The sequence below is a fragment of the Pimephales promelas genome, chromosome 15 (assembly GCF_988280905.1).
Source record: "Pimephales promelas chromosome 15, fPimPro1.hap1.1, whole genome shotgun sequence".
Classification (NCBI taxonomy): domain Eukaryota; kingdom Metazoa; phylum Chordata; class Actinopteri; order Cypriniformes; family Leuciscidae; genus Pimephales; species Pimephales promelas.
Window position 1 is genome coordinate 10901823 of NC_142783.1, and position 13663 is coordinate 10915485.

The following is a 13663-nucleotide window of genomic DNA, read 5'->3' on the forward strand; positions in this document are numbered from 1 at the left end:
CTTTTTTTGCAGTCACTTTTAGAGGGTGGAGTTTGTTGTTGCTGCGCGCTGTCTAACAACCAGGAAGTCCTCAAAAAGTCATAGTTCACTTTCCAGATGCAAAGGAATGGCGTAAGTACAATATTAATCATTAATTTAATGCCGTCCGCTATTAAACTGCGTGTAAGTTAACTTATGCGAAAGCGCATCTGATGTTCTGCTGTTCACCTGTTCATCCATGTCGGTTGATTCATGTCACGATAGTTGTTTTTTGGCATGTTTCCAAAGTGCATTTGGTTCCTCTTTGTGTTGTAGTGTCTGTTGTTATTAATGGATTTCAGTGACATTTTAAAATAGTTTCGGACATCAAATATGAACTTCGCTGCTTTCAATATAATGTTTGCATAAAGCTGTGCAAAATTAATGGATAGGTTAAGTGGAGAAGATATTTTGACAGCACGTATGCTTCCAGATGCATTCTTATCTGTGACGTGTTTCTGTGAAATAGAATATAATTGTACCTTTTTGCTTTCTTCTAGTTCGGGCATCTTTCTGCCATGAATAAGAGGAAATCTTGTGCTCACAATGTTGTAAAACCCTCCAAGACTCCTAGGACAGATGGTAAAACACACGTGCAGGATGAGGATGAGGTTGATGAGGAAGATGGAGTCCAGCAAGATCACTCACTCTCTTCTTTGGTTAGTTTAATTATTTCCTTAACTGAACTTGATAAGGGACAATGGTGCATTCATAATGAACATTACTGTGACAGTTCAGGTCCTAATAACATTTATCCAGATGTGTAAAGAGTGCCTGAAACCCATTCTTGAGGAAAAGTACAGATAACTTACACAATTATAATTTATATTACATTACAAGTTTCAAGTCACCCGTTCCAATGTGACTTGAGTAAAAATCTCAGAGTATCTGATTTTAAAAGTACTGAAGCGTTTTACTTGTTCTGAACATATGCTCAAGATGCACAATTTCTCAATACTTGAGAGACCTGCAGTGAAAACAGAAGAAGAAACAGTTGCTTTGTGAGGAGAGCAGTCACATTTCTAAATTTTCTAAAATCAAACTAAACCTCAAAATTCCAATAAATCAAGGTTGACATAACTACCTCAGTTAAAGGGATACTCCACTTTATTTGGAAATAGGTTCATTTTACCACTCCCCCAGAGTTAAACAGTTGAGTTTTACCGTTTTCGAATCCATTCAGGCGATTTTCTGATATTTAGAAGAATATCAGTAACCAGACAGTTTCTGGTCTCATTGACTTCCATAGTATATTTTTTTTCCTACTATGGAAGTCAATGAGACCAGAAACTGTCTGGACTGTATTCTTCTAAATATCAGAAAATCGGCTGAATGGATTCGAAAACGGTTAAACCCAACTGTTTAACTCTGGGGGAGTGGTAAAATTACCCTATTTCCAAAAAAAGTAGAGTATCCCTTTGAGTCTAGGTTATGCTCAAGTGCTCAAAAATGGCCTAAAGGGATAGTTCAGCCAAAAATTGAAAATTTTTCCATTTCCTCACCCTCAAGTCATCCTAGATGTTTATGACTTTCTTCTTTTAGACAAATACAACAAATTAAATAAAAAATGTCTTGGCTCTTCCAAGCCTTATAACTGCAGTGAATGGCCATTTCAAGTCCATAAAAGTGCATCTATCCATCATAAAAGTGCGACACATGGCTCCAAGGGGTTAATAAAGGCCTTCTGAAAGCGCAAGTAAGTGTGTTTGTCTGTGTAAATATTATAATATTTAACACGTTACAAAGTAAAATTCTAGTTTCTGGTCAAATGGCCATACGCAGTCTACTTGCGTCTAAAGCGCAACTTGTGATGTTGGAAGTAGCATAGTGTGTCATGGCGTAGTGTAAATATAAGCATGTCGCACTATTATTCATATTAGTTGTGGTTTACAGTTAAAGGTACAATATGCAGGATTTTTCACCACCATAATAATAATATAATAATTCGTTACATTTATATAGTGCTTTTCTGGACACTCAAAGCGCTTCACATAGAAGGGGGGAATCTCCTCAACCACCACCAATGTGCAGCATCCACCTGGATGATGCGACGGCAGCCATATTGCGCCAGAACGCTCACCACACACCAGCTTACTGACAGTGATGAAGCCAATGGGCTATATGCACGCATAAATTCCGCATTTGACGCAAGGATGCTCGTCCATTTCCGGTTGTGGAGATTAAAGCGGAGGAAAACCGAGGAAAACGGTATTATGGCAGAGTCTTCAAAATTTACTGTCCTCCAATCTTTGAAATGAAACGTACATACGTTTAGATGTAATTTTATATATAGTTATATTTATTTAATATAATTTTAAAAAGAAGCATAAACACAACGAGGGGTGTCTGTTTTATCTGTTTTTGTGACTAACGTTTCTTTAGTATAACCATGGAGTATAAAATTCAATATAAATTCTCGGTATTGCATTGGACTCGGCGGAAGTTATCGAGCATCCCTAATGCTTCACCAGAAAATACCGCCGTGCATAGAGCCCATTGGTGTATATGGGGATGATTAGGAGGCCATGGACAGAGGCTACTGGGCAAATTTGGCCAGGATGCCGGGGTTACACCCCTGCTCTTACGAAAGACATACTGGGATTTTTTATGACCACAGAGAGTCAGGACCTCGGTTTAACGTCTCATCCGAAGGACGGACACCAGGGGTCACTAACCTCTTACAATAATAAAGGCTTATCTTAATGACGTTTCATCCGCATTTAGTTAAATAATGGATCTTGCCATCAAGCTGATGGATCTTTTATGGATGAGTGAATAAATTGATGTTTTTAACATGACTGTGGTATGAAGCAGGGCACGATTGCTAGACTATACCAGTGACACACACAAAGTGAGTCCCGCGGATATAAAAGAATAAGGGCGTTTAATTCTACCGATACTGTTAGTTCATTTTATTGAACTAATGAATTAAAACACAGGTCATTTTATTAGAGGAATTACACTTGAGGTAACGCAGCACTTTTTCGCTTGCTCTATCAGTTACACTATCACACTAAATGGCATCTGAGTGTGTTGAATGTTGTTAGTTAGGTTGTTTGTTGGCTGTATGAGACTGAGCTAGATTAACATTAGAGAATAGCATACAGATCATATTCTAACATTTCGTCATGTTGAACTACGTACATAACATTGGTTAGTTTTTTGTGTACATTTGCTCACCTGTCTAATAAAGTAACATGCAACACTCGCATCTCTGTCAAGTCAAAGATAGTCACGGACGTGGAGCTCTCGGCACCTCTAAAGATGTTGATCTTCGTTTTAGTCCTCTTTTTGTCTCAAAGTCTGCTGGCCATGGTCCATAATGTTTGAACAAAACAACAACAGCGACAAAATCAACTAAACAAAATATATATCTTACTGCAAAAATCCAGCATGTTGTACCTTTAAGTGGAATCTGTATGTTAAATTTGGCCGGGAACTAGTTATTTTACTTCATAAAGTTTTAATATGGATATTTTTTGTACACAAACACATCGCTTCACTTCGGAAGGCCTTTATCAACCCCCCCAAAGCCGTCCTTCAAGATGGCCTGGCTCGATCGACTGACTGTGCATCATTAAATATAAGCAAAGGTTTGACTATTCCTTTTAACTCTAATGAAATAATGTCAAAGTCAGTTAGAATAATCAAATGTAACAATTTATCGGCATTCACGGGCTGATCTGAGATACAGAAAAGGCCCTGAGCCTTCTGCTGCATTTCATTATATAGGTTAACAATGGATATTTGCATTCAGAAGTTACACATTTTGGGTGTATGGTCTCTAGAAACCTTTTTCTAGAGACCATATTCCTTTGTGTGCCAGTCATCCCTAAACTCATAAAAACCTTATTACCTTTTGTTTTACTATGCACCCATAGTACTTTCAATGCCCAGTAGATGGTGAAATCACTTCTTTTGTAGCAGAAATAAACTGCAGCAGAAGAAAATTGGTGCAAAATGTAACGAGTAATTGCATTACTCATCACCGATGTATTTGGAGTAAAAAGTACATATATTTATTCAAAAATGTAGCCTAAAAGATACTTAAGTACAGAAACTGATTACATTTGCTTAAAACTTTACGCCACTGCATTTATCTTGTGCTGTTTCAGAGTGCCGGAGACATCGGCGTGATAGAAAGTATCACTTTAAGGAACTTTATGAGCCACCATTCGCTTGGACCTTTCAAATTTGGACCAAATGTCAACTTCATTGTTGGGAACAATGGAAGTGAGAATTTCTTTCATTCGAATTTATATAATATGAACTACTTGAATGTACAATAACAGTCAAACATTTATAGACACTGGAAAGCATTTAAAATAAAATGAGATTCCTTTCAAAACTTTTTTTATGGCTGTTATTGGAGCAGATTGTGAAGGAAATGCTTATTTCATAGTTTTGATGACTTAACTTTACTGTTGTCTGAAAATGTGCAAAATGCAAAATGATCACAGCAAAATCCCCAGTGTTAAATTAACACTGAAAGTGTGAGTTACAGTATATAAACTCTGAGCTGAGTGTTAAATGAACACTGAAGCAGTGTTAAAGTTAATGAGATAAATAAGTGATTAATTAAGTGGTGATTGAGTATTATTGAAGACACCTGATGGTCTTATTTTTTCTATTTATTCATCTGCCTGTTTTAACTCATGTACAGCTGCCAAACAAAATATAAAGTTAATGATTTAAGGGTCAAGAGCCCAAATAAAGTGAACACTGATCACCATAATGGTGACTTCAAATGACAGTTTTCTCCTTCAGTGATTCTGCTTGTTATGTGTCTTCAATAATGCTCAATTTTCACTCAATTAATCACTTAATATTATCTCATTAACTTCAACACTGCTTCAGTGTCCATTTAACACTCTGCTCAGAGTTTATATAATTCACACACTCTCAGTGTTAATTTAACACTGGGGATTTTGCTGTGTGATGAGTGGATGTGTCCAGACTTTTGACTGACAGTGTATAAATACTGTAAGTCCCCACTTTGTCCGAGATAATATTCAAAGGCCCTCTTATCTAAGCTGATATGTACCTCTTTTTAATGTTTTTCATATTTATTTTGAGTGTTTTTTAGCGTTTTAATTAAGAATTTGGGTAACACTTTATTTGAAGGGGTGTGCATAAGATTGACATGACACTGTCATAAACATGACATAACACCTGTCATGAACATGAAGGAGTCTTTATGAATGTTTATGACTGTTGTCATTAAGTGTCATTCGGTAAATTATGACACTTTTAATGCAAAGTTGACATTGTTTAAAATGTCTTTGTTATGACAACTTGACATTAACCAAGAAATCATGTCATAACAGGTCTAATCAAACTTAAAGAAGTTATTTAGCTTTGTGTTAACATTACATTACCCTGTCATATGTTATGATTGCTTTTAACTTTGGTTGTCATGACACCATTATAACTGTGACAGGAATATTTTACTTGTACTCAAGTAAAGTGGAACACATTGTACTAGTTATAAAGATGTCATTAAGGGTTATTACACTGTCAAATGCTTTTACAACAGTGTCATTAATATTTCTCCTTACCTCAAGTAAAGTGGAACATGTTGGACTAGTTATGATTTCTTGGTTATTGTCAAGTTGTCATAAAAAAGACATTTATGTCTTTGTTAATGTCAAGTTGTCATAACAAAGACATTTTAAACAATGTCAACTTTGCATTAAAAGTGTCATTATTTACCGAATGACACTTAATGACAACAGTCATAAACATTCATAAAGACTCCTTCATGTTCATGACCGGTGTTATGTCATGTTTATAACAGTGTCATGTCAGTCTTATGCACACCCCTTCAAATATAGTGTTACCAAGATTTTTATGTAACTAAATTTAAATCATTTTAAGACTATTTTTTAAGAGTGGGTGCTGCCCCTTAGTTAAGAACCACTGGTATAAATGTCTCAAAAACATGAAAGTCTTAACTCAAAAATCACTCTTTTCTCAATGTATTTTGTGCTGCTACTCTAAGCTGGGAAAAGTGCCATTCTGACAGCACTTATAGTGGGTCTTGGTGGAAAAGCAACTACAACCAATAGAGGAACATCTTTGAAGGGCTTTGTTAAATATGGAGAGAGGTCAGTATATTTTAGAAGGAAAACATCACTGATGTATCTCTATATTATAAAATAACGTATTGATCCTTTTGTTTACAGTTCTGCAGACATTAAAGTGAAATTAAAAAACAGAGGAAACGACCCTTATAAAGGTGACATTTATGGAGACAGCATCTGCATTGAGCATCGGATCTCAAGTGATGGTTGCAGGACTTGTAAAATCAAGAGTAAAATGGGTAATAGGATGACTTCTGTCGACAGGTTTTATCAGAAACAGCCTAGGGCTTCCTCTCTGTTCACACATATATTGAGATTTGCTCTATTTCTAGGGCATGTCATTTCCACAAAGAAGGAGGAGTTAACTGCTATACTGGATCATTTTGGCATCCAGGTACCTTTTGTTCAAACTCAGCTCGCATATAGTGCAAATTTATAAAAGATTTCATGTTCTTTTCAGGTCTACATCAGTCAATTTATTTAAAAGTCTAATTTAGTTGTTTAAAGCAAAGCACACAAATCTGTAACGTCTTTATTTCTGAATGTCATATTACAGGTTGACAATCCTGTGTCAGTCCTTAATCAAGAAATGAGTAAACAGTTCCTGCATTCAAAAAGCGAAGCGGACAAGTACAAGGTGATTTATTTTTCATATATCTCACTAGCATTTAAAGCAGTGAACTGCTTTAATCTTTTTTACATCTATTAAACATCTTTTTCCCCCCTGAAGTTTTTCATGAAAGCAACTCTTCTGGAGCAGATGAAAAGAGACTACATTCACATCAAGCAGACTAAAGCCTTGACACGTGACCAGGTGGAAAGACAAGAGGAAGTGAGGCTTTACTCATTATATGTTATTTCATTAGTCATGTATCACTCTTAGTGTTTCTTACACTTATCCACCCACAATGCACCACTGTGGTAACATCACACATATGTCGTGTCTCTATATTTTTAGTGTCTGAAAGATCTCAGGCAGTTGTTCTTGCAAAAGAAAGAAAGATATGAACGCTTGTCGTCGCTCGACGATATGAGGCAGACTCTAGAGGAGCTGAAAAAGAAGATGGCGTGGGGTTTGGTGCGTTATTTTAGTGTATCTTACTGAAGTGTGAACATTCCTCTGTTAGAGAGTCTCTGTTAAACAGTGTGTCTGTTTGTTGGTTATAGGTGAGGGAGAAGGAGAGACAAGTTGAACAGCTGAAGGAACAAATTGAAAAAGAAGAGTCTGATTGTAAAAATGAAGAAAAACTGCAGCTCTGTCAGGTTTGTGGGATTAGTTGGAATAAATTGGCTTTGTTTTATAGTTTTTAGTACCAGTTAAACATCATTGTCAAAGGTGAAATGTTTTTTTACATCTTGCATATATTTATATATACAAAAAAAAACTACTTGTCATGATTCTGCCCGTGTATCCTTGATTTTCTCTAGTCTTGAGGCTGGATCATGATCATGACAGACCCATGGCCTTTTGTTTGGGCCATGTGGTTGCGTTGTCTCGTCACTTAACCCGCCCCCTTGTTATCCTCATCTTGTCATTATTATCTAGTCAGCATCACCTGTTCTCTTCATTAGTTTCTCCCTATTTTATCCCCTTGTGATTACTGTCCTTACCTTGTCCTTTAGCTTACCTTGTGAAGCCTTGTGAGTGTCCTGTCAAGAGTATTTGTCTAGAAAGAGTACTGATTCTTTTTTTTTTTTGGCTGTTTGTTTATCGTCTAGTTATTTGTCAGGTCTTAGTCTAGTTCAGTCATTCCTTACCCTGTCCATGTTTTGCCCCCTCGTGGGTTTTGTTTTTCCTGTTTTTGTCCATAAATAAACTGTCAAGCATCCTGTCTGCCCTTGGGTTCATCTTCACGCACACATATATTGTGTAAACACAAAATTTTATTTTGCATGCGCATTAATCGCAATTAGTCTTTGCATAGCCCTAATATATATATATATATATATATATATATACACACTACCGGTCAAAAGTTTTAGATCGGTAAGATTTTTTATGTTTTTAAAAGAAGTCTCTTCTGCTCACCAAGGCTGCAATCATTTGTTAAAAAATACAAAAAAAACAGTAATATTGTGAAATATTATTACAATTTAAAACAGTGGTTTTCTATGTGAATATATAGTGTAATTTATTCCTTTGATCAAAGCTGAATTTACAGCATCATTACTCCAGTCTTCAGTGTCACATGATCCTACAGAAATTATTATAATATGATGCTCAAGAAACATTTATGTATATTATCCACGTTGAAAACAGTTTTTTACATTTTTATTTCAGGATTCTTTGTTGAATAGAAAGTTCAAAAGAACAGAATTGATCTGAAATTGAAAGCTTTTGTAACATTAATCACTACCATTCAAAAGTTTGGGGTCAGTAAGAATTTATTTTTTATTTTTGGGGGAATGAAATTAGAAAATAATTGTATTGATCAAGGATGAGTTACATTGATCAAAAGTTACAGTAAAGACATTTATAATGTTAGAAAAGTTTATATTTTAAATAAATGCTGTTCTTTTGAACTTTCTATTCATCAGAGAATTTTTTGGGGAAAAAATGGTACACGACTGTTTTCAACATTGAAAATAATAATTTATGTTTTTTGAGCATAAAATCAGCATATTAGAATGATTTCTGTAGTAATGATGCTGAAAATTCAGCTTTGCATATCACATTACATTAAAAAATATATTCCAATAGAAAGCCGTTTTTAAATTGTAATAAAATAATGGGAAAAATCTGTATATTTGATCATATAAATTCACTCTTGGTGACCATAAAATACTTATTTCAGAAATATTAACAAATCTTACCATCCCCAAACAGTAGTAGTCCTTTAAAAAATGTAAAAGTCTTTTTGCTTTTCAGAACAAAGTTTCCACAGCTGAGAAGAGATTACAGGATATCCAGATGAAGCTTGGCACGCTTCTAGAAGAGCAGGAACAATTGGCAGAGGAGAGCCATAAAATGAAGGAGGAAATTAAAGTCAAAACAAAAGCACAGAAAAATCAGGAGGTAAGATGTCTTTGTTTTCCCTTTCTGTTTGTTATTGCTTCTTCCAATAAAATCGTAAATTGACACATGCTCATGTATATTTTAATATCTCAAGCTAAATAATACCTGCCTTTTGTTTTGATGAAGACTTGCATCTCTCCACAGTTAGATTAAGCATTTAACATAACAACTGAGCAACTTTGCCTGTTTGTAGTATTTAGGTCTTCTTAAAGGAATATTTCACCCAAAAATGAAACTTGTTCCTTTTGGCATTGTTCTGTGGAACACAAGCGATGTTTTGAAGAGTGTTTGCGCTTTTTTTGCCCATGCGCTGAAAGCGTAAAGTGACAAGTGGCTGTCAATAGTTGTACATCATCGCACCATGCCCACCACGCCATCAAGCCCACTGGCATTTGGTTGCTTAATGGCTGGCATTTGCCTACACTGGATGTGAGCGTCATGTCAAAAGCTTATAGTGCCATTTTTATAATCACTGACGCTTTCTAAACTGGAAACAGAATACAGATGCGTGGTCAGTTTCTGACATAATACACGCAGTTAAGTCTGTCGATAACAGGACGAATGGAAAAGGGAAAGAACGTTAGCTGTGACGTGTTCTTAAATAAACTTTTAAAGATAATTTAAAAAATAATGGCAAATGACAAAAAATATTGACTCAACACATGTATGGACTACTTTAATGCAGTTAATTTGTCAGCTCAAGTCATTCGCTTTCTTTCTGAATGGAAAAGAGAAATGTGAACCATCTGATTTTGTGTTGAAAAAGAAGTACTATGGGTTTGGAAAGATCTGATGTAGAGCCCGACCGATAAAGGATTTTGAAGGCCGATACCGATACAAATATTTTTGGGTTTTAAAATCCGATATTCCGATATATTGGCCAATATTTTATTTATTTATTTTTAAACTGGACATAATAGTCACAAATTTTGTCATGCTTATTTGAGTGAAGAGAACTGATGGGGATGTTCTTTTAAATGTTACTCAAGCAATGTACAGTATGTATCGTGCCCAACTCAACGAGTGTTGCCAACAGGAATGGTGTAGAGTGCCTTCTGGTGGACAAACTATACAACTCCAACACTCATGACATGGTTCAAGCGCGTTTCGTCCGTTTTTATTTTATTTTTGAAATATTCATTTATCAGCCATTATAACTGCCGATACCGATAGTTTGGAAAATGACTAATATCGGCCGATAAATCGGTCTGGCTCTAATCTGATGTAGAGTAAATGATTTTCCGGTTTTAATTTCTGGGTGAAATATTACTTTAAGTTAGCTGCTTGCTTTAAGCAGGGTCCTTGTTGATTTCTGAAGAGTTTGTATAGGTTTTTTAGATTGCCAGTTTTTCAGGTGGTTTACTTCCGCGCTGAGAATAAATTGAAACAATTAGAAAAGGAGCAATGCCTTCTTCAGGAGAGAATTCACAAAATAAGTCATGGGTGAGTCCATTTGTTGAGGGAACACCTCTGATTTTAGCCTTTCTGTTTTTCTAATTTTATGACAGTATGTTTCATGTCATACTGTATGTTCTATTCTTTGGGCGTTTTCACACCTATCTCATTTGAAGAGTTTGGTTAAGAACCGGTTGCTTTTTCTTCCTTTGTTCGGTTCGTTTAGGCATATATGAACTCGACAATCGCACTCGGACCCGCACCAAAGCAATCCCTCTGAGACCGCCTAAACGAGGTCTCGGTCCAATTGATAACGAAATCTGGGGTGGTTCGGTTAAGATGAGAAAGCAATCCAACCCAACGGACCAGCAAACCAAGCGGTATCACAATTCAGAATAGGAAATGTATAATATGAAAATCTGCATTGTAATTAATTTGAAAGGAATTAGCCAATTGACCTTATGCACAGCTGCACTACTTCCTGAACTTAAGCCAGCTCCTTGTTTCCTGTCTGTCATTATTGGACAAATTGATTGATCCAGGTGTGCCTGACCTCAGTAGTCACGGCAACAATAATCAAACACACCTGAATTAATCAAGTTCGGCCAATAATGGTAGACAGGAAACAAGGAGCTGGCTTAAGTTCAGGAAGTAGTGAAGGTGTGCATAGGGTCAATTAACCCTTCGCAGGGAGCTTGATTGACAGGTGATCTGACCAATCATACTTCGCCATCCGCCATTTTGTCTGAAAAAGCAGTCAGGAGAGTTAGGAGATTAACATGGGGGGATTTGCACTTGAAAAAAGAAATATACTGACGCCTTTCCGCGGTTAAAACAACATTCCTTATGTTCATTCATGTTTATTTGATGCTATAAATAAAGAGATGATCGGATCACGAGAAGCTTTAACTGATCCTCTACAGAGATCTGTCACGGAACATTAAAGAGCCACAAAACGGTATTTATTGTTTCAATTATTTTTAAAAAATGACCAAATTTGAAAGTTGAGACTTTTTTAAAAATGTTTAATATCAAAAGTAACCGAAAAGTAACCTGGTCTGTCTTGTCTGTCAGCGTGTTGCCATTGTCTCCTCTCTGCTCCGCGATGTATTTTTCACTGCGTGAGAACATGGTGGTGGCGTGAGAGCGCCGTAGCTTGTCGGACATAGCAATAAGGGGGGCAGGTCTTTGCGAACGGTCAATTAGTGCCAAGCACCACCCACTGCCTTTAAATTTCCTCTATTATTATGAAAAAAATCTTTTGGAAAATCTTTGGAAATACATGATTCGTCAAATAGGCTTCATTCGTAAATTCAGCATTATTGTGAAAAACATGATTATTATGATTTTTAAAAAATATATTTAAACAGTAATAGTGTGTGATAGAGGATATTGTGAAATACATACTAAACAATAAATGTTTTTGTTTTTTCATGGAATTTTACAAACTAAATAGATACATTTTATTAATTAATTTATTTAATAATTATTTAAATTCTTTATTTCAGAATAAACTGGTGCATTTAACTGTTGTTTTATTGAATTATTTATTTAGTGGATTATTTCATTTTGAGTAAATTCTGGTCCTCCATAACACTTGACATGGTGCACTTTGAAATGTAGCCTTGTGAAAAGCGAATCGAACCAAGAAGAAAATGCTACGTTGTTAACAAATTAAGTCCCTGTTTCGGGAACAAAGCAAGCGATGTACAGGTCTGAAAACGCCCTTAGTTGTCATTTGTTCTACAGTATCTACAGGATTCAAATGAACATGTAGTTAAAGTAATTTGACAATGCTGTAAATGTCACGTTTTTAGCAGTGGCAGAAGAAGTCATGAGACTGAGCACGCACAGCATCTAAAAAAAATATCTGCCTTCAAAAAACAACTGGAAAAGCTTGAGACAGAGTCCAGCGCTCTGAATCAAGAGATTAAGGACAAACAACAAGCTCTGTTTAAAGGAAGAGAGGAATATGATAAACTGAGGTAAAGTCTGGCAACTTTATTATTTATGGCTTGTGCCTTTAATTGACTGAACATTGAGGAGGAGGAGGACAGGAATATGGTGGGACACAAGGCACGTTCAAACCTGCTGTGCCATAAACACAATGGCTTTAATGCGTCACGTGAACCCCTACAGTGCAGCATCCACAAAGTCTTAAAATGTACCTAAAATGTAAGATTTAAAACATTCTAAGTTGCAAAAACATCTTCTGCACTTCCAAAAGAAGAGGAAATTGTAGTGAATCTGTCAAATTATGATTTTTTTGCATTTGTGTAAAAATGTGTGACTCTTTTAAAGACAGAACTGCCTTTACGTGCCCTAGTGAAAAAAACACAAAAACAAAATGTATTTGAAATACATTTATATTCTACTAAACATTAATATAAATACCCTACAATTGCACTTTTCGCATACTAAATTCAAATACTTAAAGTCTGTTAAATTGGAACAACTAATTGTGTTCTTAATGCACTTTAGTTATCATGAAATAGTCCAACTAATGATAGACTTCACTGTATTTGATTGTGCTAAAATGAAACTATTGCAAATATACTTTAGGTGCACTTTAAATATCTTGCTTTTAAAGAGTGATATTATCCTTACTAACAGTGATATTAAAACACATTTTAGGCTTAATATGCTTTGTGCAATAAACAGGTCCTCCAAAAAAAGTTTGATTATAATTAGGGCTGTGCAAAAATTAATTGCGATTAATCGCATCCAAAATAAAAGTCTGTGTTTACATAATATATTTGTGTGTGCTGTATATAATTATTTTGTATATATAAAAACACACACATGCATGTATATATTTAAGAAAATGTGTTATTCATATATAAAATATTTATATTTATATAATATAGATTATGTATTTATATATATACAGAATTTAAGAACAAATAATTCTTAAATATATACATGAATGCATAGGTATTTATATATACAAAATAATTATATACAGCACACACAAATATATTATGTAAACACAGACTTTTATTTTGGATGTGATTAATCGCAATTAATTTTTGCACAGCCCTAATTATAATATTAATATCAGTAATTGTTTTAAGCGATATGTCAGTAAATATGTTAATATATTTGTAGTATACTTAGTATGAAGTCAATGGATTTTAAATACATTTTGGTA

General features: G+C 35.1%; 1 protein-coding gene across 2 annotated transcripts in view; it reads left to right on the top strand.

The window, feature by feature from the left end:
- Window positions 1-13663, top strand: part of LOC120480207 (structural maintenance of chromosomes 6) — a 27786-nt gene continuing 14123 nt past the window's right edge. Inside the window, exons 1-13 of one of the 2 annotated variants that reach the window (XM_039673202.2) lie at window positions 1-111; window positions 519-677; window positions 4134-4251; window positions 6020-6125; window positions 6204-6340; window positions 6434-6495; window positions 6658-6738; window positions 6832-6933; window positions 7060-7179; window positions 7269-7364; window positions 8971-9117; window positions 10472-10560; window positions 12330-12497. In XM_039673202.2, the coding sequence (XP_039529136.2) occupies window positions 97-111; window positions 519-677; window positions 4134-4251; window positions 6020-6125; window positions 6204-6340; window positions 6434-6495; window positions 6658-6738; window positions 6832-6933; window positions 7060-7179; window positions 7269-7364; window positions 8971-9117; window positions 10472-10560; window positions 12330-12497 (1400 nt within the window). In that variant the 5' untranslated portion in view covers window positions 1-96. The remainder of the gene's footprint in view (window positions 112-518; window positions 678-4133; window positions 4252-6019; window positions 6126-6203; window positions 6341-6433; window positions 6496-6657; window positions 6739-6831; window positions 6934-7059; window positions 7180-7268; window positions 7365-8970; window positions 9118-10471; window positions 10561-12329; window positions 12498-13663) is intronic. The other variant, XM_039673203.2, reaches the window with a different exon arrangement.